The sequence below is a fragment of the Manis pentadactyla genome, chromosome 14, assembly GCF_030020395.1.
Source record: "Manis pentadactyla isolate mManPen7 chromosome 14, mManPen7.hap1, whole genome shotgun sequence".
Classification (NCBI taxonomy): Eukaryota; Metazoa; Chordata; class Mammalia; order Pholidota; family Manidae; genus Manis; species Manis pentadactyla.
The window spans coordinates 36159431-36176804 of record NC_080032.1 but is presented as its reverse complement, the minus strand read 5'-3'; the positions used below and the strand labels follow the sequence as shown (position 1 = coordinate 36176804).

At 48.5% G+C, this 17374-nt stretch overlaps 1 protein-coding gene across 1 annotated transcript in view; it reads left to right on the top strand.

Annotated features, from left to right (window-relative positions):
* The first annotated feature begins 2081 nt into the window (after window positions 1-2081).
* Window positions 2082-17374, top strand: part of TRIM71 (tripartite motif containing 71) — a 73508-nt gene continuing 58215 nt past the window's right edge. The window contains exon 1 of the mRNA XM_036892108.2: window positions 2082-2930. Coding sequence (XP_036748003.1) covers window positions 2082-2930 — 849 coding nt within the window. The remainder of the gene's footprint in view (window positions 2931-17374) is intronic.

Genomic DNA, 17374 nt, shown 5'->3' with positions numbered 1-17374 from the left:
AGGCCCAAGCAGCCTCGGGCACCACCCAGATGGCCGCGGGCCGTCACCCGGCTAGCCTCCCCGGACCAGCTGCTCTCTGCTTCCACCCTCTCATTAAAGCTCAAAAGGAAACTGGCCCCTCCCGCGTATCAGAATTATATTCGTTTAATTCCACGTATCCAACTGCACACAATTGCTTGATGTTTTGGTGTTGCTCACAGATTAGGCAGAGTCCTTAAGAAAACGTAGGAGAAAAAAAAAAGGTGGAGGGAAACCCAAATCTCGGGCAGTGGATAGCTGCTTCTGTTGAACCAGGTTTCAGAATGAAATCTTTTCTTTTTTAAATAAACGGAAGAGTCGCTCTCAGCTCCTCGCTCGGAAGGTTTCAAAGGTCGTCACACTGAAGCCTGGGGGCGTTCATCTCCCTAGCGGCCCGGAGGAGGGAGGAGGTTGGAGGGAGGAGGGAGGAGGGAGCACACAAAGCGAGCCGTGCCGAGGGCTAATGTTTCCTGTTTGCCTGGAACCCCCTGCCCTGTGTCCCCTCCCCCAGCCCCCTCCCAGCACTCGGGCGGAAGTGAGTTTGCTCCTTTAGAGATTAAAAGGATTCCGAATTCCGATCAGTCCCAATAACCAACGTTCTGAGAGAAGGAGGAGGAGGAGGAGGGGACGGAGGAGGAAGAGGCGGCAAACCAGAGAAAGAGGGGGCACGCGCGCGCGTGCACGCCGGCAACCCGAATTGGGGGAGTTGAGCAAAGCCCCAGGAGACCAGAGCGCCCGGCGCGAGCGAAGGCGGGTAGGCGCGGCGCGGCCGGGGCCACCCGAGTCCTGCTCGGTGACGCGCTTCAGAAGGAAGATGAAGCGGGCGCGGGCCGGCGTTGTTGGCCACGCGGCTCCCCAGCTCACCGCTCTGGGCCGTTGCCGGTTCCACTGATTCCAGCGCGCCCCGGAGAAGGCTCCGTCCCTGCAACTCGGGACCGGAGGGGGGACCAAGGCGAGGGCGAAATGGCCCGATGACAAAGGAAATGTGATCCCCCTTCGCTGCCAAGGTTTCAGAGAGGACGGACGTGAAGAGGAGGAGGGGCGCGGGGCGCGCGCGGAGCTCGGATAGCATTGCACGACGGCTCGCGCGGAGCGGGCAGCGGGTACATCTAATATCTTCCTGCTGATGAATAATTCAGGGCGGCCCGCGGGGACCTACAGCCCCGCGCTGCAGCGCTGCTGAACCCGAGGGGAAGGAGTGCGCGGGAGGCGCCCGGGCCCGGCGGGGCGGGGGCGCGAGGGCCCCGGGCCGCGCGGGGCGCGCGTGCGTGTTAAGCGCCGGCAGCCGCGGCGGGGATCGGCGGGCGCGCGGGAGAGGCGAGGCGCGTGGGGCGCGCGTGCGTACTACACGCGTGCGGCCCGGCCCGGGCCCCCACGAGCTACAGCTGCGGCAGGGCCCAGCGCCCTGCAGGGGAGGCCGCGCCCGCCGAGAGCCAGCCCCGAGCACAGCAAGCCGGGCCACCCGGGAGCCCCTGGCCGCCGCGTCATGCGCCGGGACTGCCGGCGTCGCGCGGCGGGACACGGACTTGGTGTCGCGCTGCACACGCCGTTACTACTTTGGGGAGTCTACCTCCCCCAAGAAGAGACGAAGTAAATCTGGCCAGAGAAAAGCAACACACCAAACACTCGTCGAACCAAATTCTGCTTCTCCCGCTGGAACTGGGATTGCACAGCGGACTCCGCTTTGGGGGCCTTCCTTCGATTAGCGAGACGGCTACCGAGAAGCTAAACTCCAGCCGCTCCAGGGAGCCCTCTGACCTCCCTGCCCCCGCTCGCTCGTCGCGTGTCGGGACTTGTTCGGGCGCTCCCGCTTTGGGAGGCACGCAGCCCCCACGTCCTCCGGGAGGAATCTCTGTCGCCTCTGGACAGTGGCATTTAATGCCCGCAGCGTCGGGGGTGGCAGCGCCCGAGCCGCGCCTCTCCGGTGCCGACTCCCGGATTGCAGGCCTAATCGATGCCTTTTGCTGAGTGAGTCTTAGGCTCCCTCCCCCTCCACCTCGTCCGCTCCCTCCTCCTCCTCCTCTTCCTCCCCGGTCTCCTTCCTCCTCCGGACCCGCTTGCAAATGGCTTCGTTCCCTGAGACCGACTTCCAGATCTGCCTGCTGTGTAAGGAGATGTGCGGCTCGCCGGCGCCGCTCTCCTCCAACTCGTCCGCGTCGTCGTCGTCCTCGCAGACGTCCACGTCGTCGGGCGGGGGCGGCGGGGGCCCCGGAGCCGCGGCGCGCCGCCTGCACGTTCTGCCCTGCCTGCACGCCTTCTGCCGCCCGTGCCTCGAGGCGCACCGGCTGCCAGCGGCGGGCGGTAGCGCGCCGGGAGAGCCACTCAAACTGCGCTGCCCGGTGTGCGACCAGAAAGTGGTGCTGGCCGAGGCGGCGGGCATGGACGCGCTGCCCTCGTCTGCCTTCCTGCTCAGCAACCTGCTCGACGCCGTGGTGGCCACGGCCGACGAGCCGCCGCCTAAGAACGGGCGTGCCGGCGCCCCTGCGGGTGCGGGCGGCCACAGCAACCATCGCCACCCCGCGCACCCGCGAGCGGCCGCCTCAGCGCCGCCGCCACTCCCGCAGGCGCCGCCGCCTCCCGCGCCCTCCCGCTCCGCGCCCGGAGCCCCGGCGGCATCTCCGTCGGCGCTGCTGTTGCGCCGGCCTCATGGCTGCAGCTCCTGCGACGAGGGCAACGCGGCTTCGTCGCGCTGCCTCGATTGCCAGGAGCACCTGTGCGACAACTGTGTCCGCGCGCATCAGCGCGTGCGCCTCACCAAAGACCACTACATCGAGCGTGGCCCTTCGGGCCCCGCCGCCGCCGCCGCCGCGGCGCAGCAGCTCGGACTCGGGCAGCCCTTCGCCGGCGCGCCCTTCTCCATTCTCTCGGTGTTCCCCGAGCGCCTCGGCTTCTGCCAGCACCACGACGACGAGGTGAGTGTGGGCGCACCGAGGGAGCCACCCCGGGCGGGGTGGGGTTGGCCGCCGGGTCACTGCGGGCACCCGCGAAGTCCCGTCCTCCGGACCGGTCCCAAAGCGTGGGGGGAGGGGGTCCTCCTTTCTGGATTTCGTGGTGTTCTTTTAGTTACGTGGCAGCTGTCACTGTGTGGATCATGACGTGGGAAGTCTGTGTGTAGAATGTATGGCTTCTGTGTTTGGGACCCAACGGATCCCAGAAGTTAGAGGCGTGGGAGTCCCTCCTTTTTACGTATCTAATTCTCTGTGTGGCAGACGTGGCAACCGTTGTGTCCAGTGCAGCGAGAGGAGAAAGGATATGTGTGTCTTTGTGGATCTGGTCTAAGTGTGTGTTTTCCCTCGTTCCCCGATGGTTGCCGGGGTTTGAGGACACCTCAGCCCCTTCGGGGACTGTATTTCCCCGTTTCTTTTGCATAAAACGTGCATGTTAAAAGACAACCGACATGGAAGTGTGTGTGTGTGTGTGTGTGTGTGTTGTGTTGTGTTGTGTTGTGTCCCTATGTAGATGTGGTAGTGTGTGTGTGTTGTGTTGTGTTGTTGTGTCGTGTCCCTATGTAGATGTGGTTTCCTGCGGGCGCACCGGAGGCTTCCCCAACGTGCCGAGGGATCTCCTTTTATTTTCTCTTGTTTGTTTCTAAGACACGTAGATTGTTGTTTTGGGCTAGGGCGTGAGCCAGGAAGCTGCCTGCGGGTGGGTTAGGAACGCGTGTTTGTGGAGACCAGTCTTCCGCGTGCGTCCTTGTGAGGGAAGCGCAGTCGGGGGACCTTGCCCATTGCCCTCAGCCATCTGGGAGCCTTGGGCTGCCCCGTCCAGCCGCGGCTTCGATCCTTACCGGAACCAGTTTCCCTGGTTGGGTGTCCCCGCCCCACTCTGCCTTGGAGAAGGAGCAGACACATGTGTACGCGACTCGAACCCAGGGTACACAACAGCCTTTTGGCTTGATTTCTCTGTCGAATAAACCGTTCTTGCTTTTCACACCGCGTGACACTTTCCACTCACCCGTCCCTATTACAGGAAGGGGTCAGAAATTTGAGGAGCAGGTTCTGCCGAAGGTTGGTGACTGCGAGCTACCTGTAGTCCCGTGGGATTTGGTGTGTTTAATCAATGTGGTCTTTGCATTGGGAAAGCAGGAGATGGCAGCAGCTTTAAAAATTCTCGTGGGAGTTGCTGCGAGATGGAAGGGCAGCGTTGGTTCCGAGCACGGCTGAGGTTCGCACTGCGCAGCCCTTTCTGCTCCCAACCTGTTAATTTGGGGAGGAGGGTGGAGCTATTGCCTGATGGCCTTTGGATGTGGCTTCTCCTACTGGGAAAAAGTTGAATTTCTCATCTACTTGCTTTGGGCGCCTCGTTTAAAAAATGTTCTTCCAGGTATGAAGCTAGGGGGCACTTACTGCTTTACTTAGTGTTTAAAGCTTTGAATGGACTCATCTTAAAAGTTTATTTTCATATTCAAATGTTGCTAGTGTGTTCTTTCATCACTTTTAGAAAAATGAATGATTGAGCTCCCAGTCTGAATCCTAGGAATGGAAAGATGGAGCCAATTCACTTGCCACGTTTTTCCTCCTGGGAGGGGCGCTGACTGAACCCTCCTTCCCAGCAATTGAGTTTAAATGTCAGGTTTTCTTTATATTCCCAGTTAAAGATCCACGAAGGTTTTATTTGGGCAAAAACAGTAGATGCTCAGTGTTGGCCGAACTTGTAAAATGTTTCTACACTTCTTAAATTATCAAACTATTCAAATGGTGTGGAGGAGTGTAAACAGAGAAGGCAACCTCTCCCCTCATCTTGGGAGGTACCTGGGTGTCCTGGAAGTTAACTTAACATGTGCGATGCTAGGTTGAAGTTGCTTGGCAAAAAATATTAAGGTATTACATTGTTAAGTTAAATGTCCTTTAGAAACATGAAATTTGGTCAGGTTTGAACCAAATTCTACTTCCCCTCCCTAGGTTTTCGTTTGAAGAAGAAAGCTTGGAAGCTAATTTTTAGACTCATTCTGGGGTTAGACGCTTTTAGGCCATTTGAATTTTAAGGTGACAAACTAGTGCTGTGAATAGAGGACTCAAGTATGGGGAAGGAAAGCACCAGGCTCATATAGGGTGCCCCGTGGGTTAAATGCGCCGTTTTTCTTTACAAGGAGGTGATTTAACAGTTTTGGACTATTGTTCCTTCAAAAGGCCGTGCACTTCTTGCCTGGGATGGGAGCTCAGGGCACAGAGGAAGGTGAGGGTGCTCGCTCTCCTTAAGTTGTGATACACTGAAAGCCTGCATCCACCTGTATTTCTGAATGTACAGTCTACCTCGGTTTCTCGCATGTGCTGCTTTTACGGACCTGTCTCCGGTGCCAACAGGCTCCATTAAATAATTCAGGGCGTCCTTGCGTTACGACACCTGACCTTGGGAAGGAGGCCCGGACCCAGGCTTTTCTTTGCTGTTACAGTGCTTCCAACAGTGGGCCCCCAGGGGTGCGGGAGGCAGCCTTAAGGTCCTGGCCCCAAGACCGCTTTCCTTAACTCCCACCCCCCTCACGCCCCCGGAAACGGCGCCTCAGGATTCGTTGTGTTTTGAGTTCTTCATTCAAGATGTAAATTCAAAGTCAGAGGGAGTTGTATTTTCTAACGAAATGATAAGAGTTGTTTCCTCCCGATCTCATAATTAGCTCACGGAGACAACGTAATTGGGCTTTTTGGATAGTTTGGTGCCTCGATGGTCAGTTGAAAAGGCCTGCAGACCCGGCGAACATTCTGGGTGGGATTTAGGGCCTGGGAGAGGCAAGAGAGGGCCCGGAAGACTGCCCCGGCCCGCCCTGGGCCCCTCCCTGCTCCCCCCCGGGAAGGGTCCGCTTCCCCCCCACCGCGGCCCCCCCTGGGCTCCTCCCCGCGCCCCCCCGGGAAGGGTCCACGCGCGGTTGACTGATGAGGTCCAGGAGGTAAGCGAGGCAAGGGAGTTGCTCCTGCCGGGCACAGGCTGCTCTTCAATGTTGTGTTACCGGCTCAGAGGATGTGAGCCCTTGCTGCTGCTGCCTTGGGGGAGACATTGGGAGCAGAAATGTCGGGGGAGTCCAGGGTGTGTGTCGTGTATCAAAGGGCTGGGCATTGGGATTCTGTAAGTAGCGGGGAGCCAGTGGGGTCTGAGCTTGTTCCGGTCCCCGGAAAGGCCCTGGCGGTGGGCGCCCGACGGGGGTGACACAGTTGCCATCTTCGGCCCAGGGAAACATTTTAGACCGTCCCGCCCCGCCGGAGGATGGCAATGTTTCCAGTAGGCAGGCCAGGGGGCGGGATTTTCCTGAGTCTCCCGGATGGAATATGGGGGGCAGGGGCTGGTAAAGTTTATATTCGGAGCCTGTGTTGAGCTTTAAAAAAATAAGGCTGCCTGGGAAGATAAATTCTAGAATTCCAGCCCAGTTTGACCCTGAATATTGATTGATCCCTCCTAGGCTTGGGGACTCAACCTTTCCCAGGAATCACTGTCCAAAAATCAGCCACAAGCGACTTTGAGAATGGTGCTTTCCTGCTTGTGGAATGAATTCTTGTATCTTTGAGTAAGTTACTTTTGGGGATTGTACTGGTATTGACGCAATACATTTTATTCTACATTCCTAGAGTCTTAAGCTTTTTCAGGCATGCATACCCAGTGTATGCATGTTTGCTTTTAAGTTATATGCAGGTGCTGTGCAAATTATGAAATCTATAACAAAAGGCTTTTTTTTCCTGGTAAGACAAAAAAAATGAGTAGAAATGTGTATTCTGGTATTTTTGCATCCCGTCTTCAACCAGCTTTATAGGACTAGGTGGATATGTGGCTGCTTAATGAATATCTCTGCCCTGTCTGCCAGAGAACCAAACTTGCCATACCTTGGAAATTATTGGAGGTTGTTGCTTTGAATCCACTCCAGCAGGTAGATGTTTGTACATTGAAGTCTGTTAAATTAAGAAAATGCTTGGTGAAAATATATGGGTGAGAAGTGTACATTATTGATATCTTAATTCCTCAGCCTTGAATGTAATCTGTTTGTGGATTTCTAAAAGGTCACTTTGGAGCTGAGGAATGTACCGGCTCTGCCATTAAGGTGGACAGGGATAGATTTTATCAACATGGGTCCCAGGGAAGTGGGCTAGGCCTAGTTGGGCAACCTTGTGGTGAGTGATTGCCTCCTAGGCATAACCCCAAGTCATAGGAATATTCAAGTCTGTTGTGTTATTTTTGTGACTGATTTTTCTTTCTAAAAAGTAAACTACATTGGTTTTGAGGTTGCATAGACTTGCTTTTGGTCTATGGATTTTATTTACAGTGCTAAGAATCTATTGTTTAGAAACAGTGAAGCTATTTTAGGAAGAAAATGGACACTTTCTCCCAGACTTTAGTCTGTTCTGTATTACTGTGGGTTCTTCCTTCGTGATTCAGATATTTTGCAGTTAAATAGATGTGGAATAAAGAAATTTTGAAAGTGTTTTGAGACAAATTTCCTTTTGCCACCCCAGCTCTCTCTCCCATTTTAGCTATTTGTGAATGCTCTTATTTTAGAGTTCTTTTCACATTTCAGGATGCTAAAACCAACATTAAAATGTAGTTAGTTAAAGCATTACTTAAAATGAAGTAAATTCTCCCTACATGTAGAATTTTGAGCATAGGTGTTTAGCTTTTTATATTTTCATTTAAAAAATCCTTTGTGCATATATAGAAAGGGAGTTAGCACTGGGGAAGTTAGAAGCAAGGGTGTGAGAGGGTTAAAACACTCTTGTAGAAGTAGTTTGCCAGGAGAAAAGGGTTTTTTTAAGCTTTACTGATTAAAGAGAAGTTTTACTTGATAATTCTATAGCTCAAAAATTTAACCCCTAATAGATTTTGTATCCTCTGATACTAACTGAAAAGGCAAGCTTATATATTGCTATTTCTCCTTCCCAGTTCCTCATACAGGGCAAGGTTTATTTTAGATGTATTGTTTCTTAGTGAACAAAGAGCCATTTTAGTGTCATTCTTTGGGACATTTAAGGAAAAGATTGAGAAGTATTCTACTGTTCAGGTGTCTCAAAGTAGTGCTTTCTCTTCTCGCCTGCTGTAACATTCACAGAGAGTTAAAAGGCTGGGCTCACTAGGGCTGTTTGCCATCCCAATTATTTGGGAATAGAGCAAGAGAAAAGATACTGATAATCAGAGTTGCCTAGAGGGAGCAGGATGCCACCCATTGCAGACCAGTGTGCTCCCCTGTCTCTCCTCTTGACCTTTCTAGTATTGTGATTTGCCAGACAAAGCTTGATCCAGCTTTTCTCTTCATTTGATATGACCTTGTGCTTGTTCAGTACTAATTTCTTCTCCCTTTCAGGTTTTGTCTATTTCCAGAAACCAGGTTGACTGAAACCACATTGACTGTTTTTGATAAGAACTCTGACTTGTGAACCAAAAATTGGGAGAGGTTAGGGGCTGAGCGCAGGCTCTTGATGCTTGAAGTTATTTGATTTAAACCTTTTCCCAGTGTAATCCTTTCCCTCTTCAGGTGCTATCTCTAGCCACTCTCATGTAAGTAGTTGGCTTACAGTTGGCTGTGAAGGTAGGGTGGAATGAAATGGGGGGAAGACCCCCCGATTCTGGGTTTCATCACCCACCCAGACCCATTTGAGATTTTGGGAGGTCTGTATGTAATCTGAAGGCACACACAGGCCAATGTATATATATATTTTTGCATTTAAAATTAATGACAATTTTTAATTACATTCAATAGCCAATCAGTGGTCACATTTCTCCAAGTATCTCACAAATGCAGCATAAAAAAATAAATGTTTGTTCAAATTAGGGTCCATGCAACATTCGTGCATTTTATTTGATTGCTCTTTACATCTCTTAAACTCTCCTCTTTTATGATACATTTTTTTCTGTAATTTTTTATTAAGGTATGATTGATATATACTCTTATGAACGTTTCACATGAAAAAAACAATGTGGTTACTACATTTGCCCATATTATTAAGTTCCCACTCATACCCAGTGCAGTCACTGTCTGTCAGTGCAGCAAGATGCCACACATTCACTATGTGCACAGTCCAATATTTTGTTTTGTCCTGAAGCTTTTCTGCTAACCCCAGCTCAAATGATCCTTATCTGAGCATCAGTTCCCACCAGGTGATTCTTTTTTTTTTAATGGATCTGTATAATGGTCCCAGTTTGCCAATGATCAGTAGGCACAAAAATTGGCAGTCAGTGAAATTTTATTCAAAAACGATTTCCGATACAGGTGGCCTAAAGAGGTGATAATCTTTAGTGATAAAGTTACTGCTTTTGGTAATAGATGAGCAAATTGAAGTTGTAAATATTGGGAAGGGACGGTTTGGTCATGAATAGGAGGATAAATCTTGATCGTGATTATTTATCCAAACAGGATTCTGTAGAATAGCACATTCTGTCAACATTAATGGACTTATAAATGAAGCAGAGCAGTGTACACAAAAAGAATGAAGTGGGTCAATGTCAGTTGTGTAGATGGAGCCCTTATGGCTCTGACCCTGAGAATTTTGAGGGACCCTGAATGGGCTTTGGCACCAGAGCTAGTGAAACGAACCCCCTATGCCTTCCTAAACATCCATCAGCAACTGTATCCTTCACCTGTTTCTTCTGGAAAGTTTGGCAGTTTACAATTCTGCAACCCCTCCCCCCACAGAAATGCCAGTATGTTTTGGGAACTTTTTTTGTATTCTTTTTTCTAATTGGGATAATTTTGAAAATGCTATTGTATTAAAAAATCTGCACGCTTTGATTTTACTGCTAAATGTGGATCTGGTATGACTACTTAACATGGTTTAAAAAAAGAGAATTGTGAGTAGGTGGCAGTGGTAATTAATGGTGTGTTAGACCTCATCCACAAATTTTGGTCTGTGCATTCTGCCTCTTTACTGGATCAATGTTAGAGGGTGGTACTTCTCTCTTAGGATTGTCTGTAGGCTTGTACTGAAAACATACAGACAAAAATGTGTGGATGTGGTAAAGAAAGTTTTTATAGTGTCTGGGAGGGGTCCTGTAGCATGGAGGGTCAAGGAGCCAATTTCTCCCTTAGAAGCTGCAAACTGGAATTGTGCTGCCCAGGGAGCACCTAGTGTTGCTGGGCTAAGTCTGTTGGTGCTGTGACCCAGGAAGCAGGCAAATCCTTTCTCCCTCTAGCATCCTCCATTGTTGAAGTCTGACAGGGAACTCCGCTGATAAAGCTGAGATGTGGATTGCTCGGTTCCAGCCCCACTTGCCCCCCAAGTTGCAAAGTGGGGGAACCCAAGGAGAGGATGGTTTGAGGCTGAGAGACAGAACTCAGGAAGCCTCTGTAGCTGGGAAGATGGCATCCCAGTGGGGCCACAGCTCCTGGCAGCAGCACCTGACTTGATTCCATTGAAAACTTTGCATGAAAATATGGGGGACACCTCAGACTAATGAGAACCAGAAGGAGTCCCAAGTTAACCCAAGTTAGCGCTAACTTCCTGTCGGTGTGGTTACACTCTCTAGTAACCTAGCTTGCTGCCCAGTCCTGCTTGTAAGCTGCACTGGCCACATGCAACCCCACTCACCATTTGGGTTGTGTGCTTACCAAGAGAGATGGCTGTTTTTGCTCCCAAACCTGTTTATGTCTGTTATACTGGTTTAAGTAAAAATGAAGTGAATGCCTAAGGTTTCTGTGTAAACTGGTCTGGTACAGTAGGAGGCCCTGGTGAAACAGCAGTGAGCAAAATAGCCCCAAATCCCTTTCCTTGTGGAGCTTACTTTGAGATTCGGTGATTCCCTGCTTTTCCCCAGTGGCCTTATTGGGTTCTGATCCCTGAATGGGGCTGCTGCTGGTACATGGAGGTGGGTATCTGTGCAAGACCGCCTTTGGGTATCTGTCTGGTCTGAGCTAGATGGTCAGCCCTTTATGGACTGGGGTCTTGAGAGTGAGTGGAGAGGCTCAGGAAGGAGCTTCCCCCTTTTTTTTGCCTCCTGTCCCTCTCCTGAGCCTGTAACCCCCTACCCCATGCTTTGTCCCACAGCTCAGGCTGTATAACCTTAGCTTGAAAGGGAAGACTTCTCTGGTCTGGTGATTTCCTATTTTGATTTTTTTCCAGCATTTGTTTTTGCCTATTGAGGTGTAATTTACATATCATAAAGTTCACCACTTTCAGTGGTCAGTTCTGTAGGTTGGTAAGCACGCAGTGGATCACTACCACACTCAAACACCGAACAGTTCCATCACTCCCCACATGCCCCGTTCATTCCCCCAGCCTCAGCCCCCTGCTGATCCGTTCTCCAGTCTTATCTGTGATTTTGTGTTTTGAATGTCATGAAATGGAGTCATACAGTGTTGAAGCTTTTGGAGTGGGGTGTTTTCCACTTGGCATAAGGGGTTTAAGAGGCGTCTGCTTGGTTTTGGGTGTTCATAGTTCCTTTTTGTTGCTGAGTAGTTTTCCATCGCGTGAACGTGCCACTGTTCATACATTCACCAGTTGAGAGGGGCACTTGTGTTTCTGGGTTTGGCTAGTGTGAATATCCTGGAATATGTGCAGTGCTGGGCTGAGTGTTGGAGGTCCCTGTCTTGTGCAGGAGCCCCTCTAACAATCCAGCAAGTTTGTCCTAGGGGCTGCCTTTGTGGTTTGAGAATCAAATGAAGTGTTTTCTGACATAACATTGTGAACATAAGTGAAGAAATTCAGAAATCTAAAGCAAGGGACTGATTTGGGGCCAGTGGAAGCACCTGCTAGCCATCCTTATCCTGCTCTCTTTATTTTTAATCTTTCAGAAAAATTCCCTTGATTTTTATTTCCTTTGTTTTTTTGTTAGCTGCTTCATCAGTTTTCAGGGATTTAGAGGAATATTCTAAGAGGAAAATTTATATTACCCATTTAATTGGAGTTTTAAAAAAGCCACTTGAGTGCAGAAAAAAAAAACGGTATCTGGAGCTTTGGGGGAATCTTAGAATCCCCTCCATGTGGTGTGGGATGAAGTAAGGTTTAGAGTCTCTCCTTTTAAACTGAAGGTTTGCAGAGAAGAAGGGTTTGTTGGGTTAGGGTTTATTTATAGTGATAAATGGAAACCAATTATGAAGGAGTAGCAAAACCCTCTGCTAGTAAGAAATAGTGGTAAATTCTAGACAACATTGGAACTTGCTGCAACAGTTACTAATTTTGTCACCCTTATTCATCCTGAGATGTACAGTGTGCTAAGTGGGTATGTCTAAAACCTGAACTTACTGCCTACTTTTTATTGGTAGCATCTTTGCATTACCGATGGTTATTTGCTAACCAAATAAATTGTGTGTGGTTCATTATATATACAAATGTTAGTAACAAAAAACAGATGCAGAGAAAGGTGCTAAATACATTTGGGCATCTCAGACTGAAAGCTCTAGGCTCCTCATGAAGCTAGTTTTGAAGTTTGAAAACAAACATTTCCCTCTCAAAAGAAGGATCGTGTTCATTCACATTTGGTGTTTTTGGCATCCACGTTGGTGCTTGTTTCCCTGTAGATTGTGTAGGGCTCCAGCAGAACCAAGCAAGAATCTGAATTTTTTTTTTTTTTTTAAGGAGAGCAAGGTACAGGTTTTTATTTAGAATTAAAGTGAGGGGAAAGAGCTCCTAGCTCATGCCAGCAAGGGGACAAGAGAGTCCCACAAGAATCTGAATTTAATTTCAGTCTGCCTAGTTTGTTAGTGCCTATTCTTTAGCCCCATAGAACTTAACTTTCAAGGTATTTTGTTTGTTTGCTAGTCGGAATCCAAAACCAATTCTCCACCAGAAAAAGGCATGAGAAGCAACAAGTGGAATAAAATTAGGAAGCCATATGCAAGATCCAGTGATGAAGTTGAGGAGGAGGGGATGTTCAGCCCTGGTTTGGGAGGAGAGGGTTTCAGGCTCTGTTGGATCCGTTTGTTGGCTTGTGTAACAACACGATGGTGGGGGAAGCCCAGATTGTCCAAGGTATAAACACTGTGGTTTCAGCACTTGAAGAGAACCAATGTGTAAAAAACGAACTTGGAGGTCTCTTGTCAGGTCTGCCAGGCTCTCGTTTCAGCTTGGTGTGACGAGCAGTCGGCACTTGAGAACGTTGTTGCTGTATGAGGGGTCTCACCCCCCTCTTGGTGCTGAAGGCAGACAGGTTTGCCCACAGTGAACAAAAAAGAGGAACCCAAGTGAATGAGTGCTTAATAAAAACTGTAGACCATTTGCAAACACTTGACAAGAGGTTAAAAGGATGGGGGAGAAGAGGTAACAATTTTGTTTTAAACTTGTGCTCTTCAACAAACACTGGAATTTTTTTTTTTTAACTGACATTTTGTTTAGACTTCACAGCACTTGTCATTTTGGGTTGTAAATTTGTTTGAATATGTAGAAGCCTGTGAGCATTTATCTGAAACCTTTCATACCTTCTTGACCATCCTCAGCTTTGCTGGATGATGGAAAATTGAGATTTTTCTCAGGGATACCTTGTGTATTCCCAGGAAGTAAATGTGGAGCAGCTGACTGTAATGCTGATTTAATTATACAGGTAGTACACAAATACATTTTTGTTGGTTATCTGTAAAATTTTTAAATGTATGCTCAGTCCTCCTTTCCAAGGTGAATGAATGGTCTGGGTTTCTCTCCCAAACCCCTTTCAAAAAAACTTAAGTATAGTTGATGGTGCAACATGTATTGGTTTCAGGTGTAACTTCCAAAAACCCTTTTAACTACCATTCACACACACCCCAAAAGCCTATAGAAATGTTTTAAAACCACGGACATGTTTTCCTGTACCGACTTGCTGGTCCTAGCTGCTCTGAACTTCATGTTCATGGTGTGGAATTTAGCTCTTTCTTTATTTGGATTTTCTCTACATTTGGCCATCGCCATCAGTGCGCACAGCCATGTGTTCCTGTAACTTCTGGAGGCAGATCCTGCTTCACCCCCAGCATGGGAATGGCTGGGACACTGGAGAGGTGCATTTGAAATGTTAATTTGCTCAGAGAGCTTACCTCCCACCAGCCACATTTCCTCCCACTCTACTGTCCTCTTTGCCTCCAGTCTAATGGGAAAAAGAGGGCATGTCCTGTTGTTGACTGCATTTCCGAGATGATTGCGTGGGGGAGCATCTTTTGGTATGTTTATTGACCATTTGGGTTTCCTCCCTGAATTATCAAGGTTCCTGGGCCTGCGTATCCTGGGTTTTAAATCAATTTGTGATGTTTAGGGTAACTGAAGTACCCATATTTTTTTGTAAGGGGTTTGGGGGAGAAACCCAGATCATTCACCTTGGAAAGGAGGACTGAGATTTACATTTAAAAATTTTACAGATAACCAACAAAGATGTATTTGTGTACTACCTGTGTAATTAAATCGGCATTAGAGTCAGCTGCTTCACATTTACTTCCTGGGAATACACAAGGTGTAGTGGGTGGGAAGGATTTCTTGAGCCCATGGCTTTCCTCCATTTAGTTTAACTCAGTAGACATTGTAAATTTTAGTCTGCTCTGTGATAGTCTCTTACTTTTCTCTCTGTTGTGTCTTTAATCCCACTTCAGAATGTGGTGGGTTTGAATTTTATTTGGAACAAGTGACGAGCCTACTGTCCGGTTAGTGAATGGTCTCATTTCCCCTTTTTCTTTGAACCTCACATTTCTGGGAAACCTTTCGGAATATAGCTGGTGGCTGGCGGTGGGGAGTGGCGGGTATTAAGACCTTTGCCCCCTGAGTGCCCACTGGCTTGCACTTCAATGTTGGTTGAATGTTAATGCATTGTGGCTTTATACTAAATCACTTAAAAATCTCGTCAGTGTTTGCTAGCTGTTAAGGAAATAGATTCTCTGCAGATGTTCAGTTGATTCACCACAGTTAAATGGTAATGCATGCATTGGTCTAGGCCTGTTAAACACCAGTCATTGGCCAGTCTGTGTTCCTTGCTGGCTGCTGTGTACTTGGTAGGGCCACACAGACCTGCTTTCGTTATAAAGTTGCCTGTTCTTCACTGACTTTTTATCTTCATTGGGTTTTTAAATTGCTCAGCTTTTTATCTTCATTGGATTTTTAATTGCAAGAGAAGTAGTCATTGTAACACAAGCAAATGGCTAAGTAGTTAAACCAAGAAATACAACCTGCCTATTCCACTCCCCAGGTGTAACTACTGTTAAGGTGCTGGATTGTACCATCAGTTGGCATTTCCTATGCCTGTGCCACATTATCTTTATGACTGTGATTTAATCAGGCATACACTGATGAAAATAAGTTTTATATTATTGTAGCTAGAGTTCTACCTCTTGCTGTGTGTGTGTGTGTGTGTGTGTGTGTGTGTGTGTGTGTGTGTGTGTGTGTGTGTGTGTGTGTGTGTTTTAATGAATCTGGCACATGACAGACAATCCACCGCTCATTTATGCATCATCTTTCTTGAGGTATAATTGAGGCACAAGCAAATGCACTCATTTTTAAGCCCACATTTTGATGGGTTCTGATATTTACACATCTGTGCTACCACCACATCAAGACAGAATATTTCTACCTCCCCAGAGCATTCTGCTGCAGTACCATTTAGTGCTGATGTCTGGAGAATTTGGCCTGCTACTCTGGTCGTGGGCCTTGGGGGAGGATTTACAGAAACTTAGAGTGAGCAGGAGGGCTTTGGGTGTGAATGAGTCTTAACGATGGAAAGTTGCAGTGTCTGAGGTCCTGGTTTATTGCTTATGCAAGGCTGGCTGTGTGCTTGAGTTCTTCCCAAAAAATATTTACCTCTGAGGCATTGTAGCCTCCATGAAGGCCCAGATTCTAGCCCTTTTTTTCTTAAGCTTTTGCTGTTTCAGGGCCACAATGCAAATGGCCAGGGCACATTGTTTTCCAGGGAGCAGATGCCTGCTGGGAGGCAAATTCCTCAAGGATTGCTTGGAAAATGTGGAAGTGAATTCCGTTCAGTCAACCCACTTTTCATTGAGCATCTGCCTTATGCCTGGCTCTGTCCCGGAGAACACAAAGGACTAAGACAGAGGTTGCCTTCTGGGAACCCCTACATCAATAAAAAGTGAAATAGAATGGCCAGGGATTTGGGGGACTGTAGTGAGCCAGGGATTTGGGGGACTGTGGTGAACAAGGTATGTGTTACAGGTACTAATTATTTTTGAGTGGGTGTTACATGCTTACTAATATTTTTTAAAATTTAGTGGTTCAAAAAAGGTATGCAGTGAAGGTCTAAGCAGAGTGACAGCTTCCTGCATTGTGCCCCAGCTGGTGTTTATACGGAAGCTAAAACTGTCTTGCCCTTGGAGTCTAAGTCTAGGCCCTTGATAGTGAAAACTTATGAGAAAATTCACAGCTTTCCAGGCTTGCTGGGGTCTGTTAGTTGTGAAAGGTTGGTAGCTTCCATTCCTTAAAAAAAAAATTTGATTTTGAACTTCTTCGAAAATTAAAATTTACAGGGGAGATTTCACTTGGAGTGGGGGGTCGTTTCCTTTGCCACGGACCAGCTACTGTGAATGCCTTTCACTGGACCACATCTCATCCCCATGTCTGAGGACTTTACAGTAGATTTTAGGCCGTTTGTTGTTTGTAGAATTGTTGGGTCTTTAGAAAGACTTTGGGGTAGGCGGTCCCTAACTGCCTGACACAGGATTCAGAGTGGGTCTCTCCACTTCCCCCAATGCTTACACATGTATGGGCTCTTGAGCCCCTGGGAAGTGAGACTACGGAAGGAAATAGGCTGCTGGTGTGGAACGAGAACAGAGTAAGGATTGGATACTGTAAGAACCAATTGCAAGGCATGAAAGTTAACTTAATTGCTTGGCCTCATGGGGAAGGGGAGCCTGGTGGGTGGAGCCCAGGGGGAGGGGAGAGGGCCACTGGTGGAGCCCCAGGAGGAAAGACGTGGGAGCCTTTGAGGAGCTAGGCATTTGAAATGTTGAGAAGCACTTTGCTGAGGATTGCATTGGTGATTAGAACTTTATCTGCAAAGCAAATGTTCCACCAGTGTTTACGGAGTTCATTCAGCAGGCTCCAGGGAGCTATTGGGCCCCATTTAAAACCTGTGGCTGGGGATGGTGAAAGGGACTTTCATGGGAACACAGCTACCCTTGGAACCACCTCTGCCCTCAGAGCAAAAGAGAACCTTGCAGTTGTGTAAGTCTGCCTCAGAACCTCTTTGCTGAGCCTGTGAAAGTCCCAAGTCTCTCCTCTGCCTTTCAAGCTGTCTGAAGATCATATCCACTGTGTTGTCAACAGGAGGGAGTGGGTGTGCGGCTGGCGGGAGGGAGGAAAGGGTGCTTTCATCACTTCCATTCCCCACCTCCTCTCCCCTTCCAAAGGTCCTGCTGGGGATCCCCTATTGGAATCTGCCTGGAATCATCTCTACGGTGCAGGAGCTGTATAGTTTAAAAAACAAGCTAACAAAACCCACCTACTATGTTTTGAAGAATTGAAATGTTTGCATTGGTTACAGTGAAAGC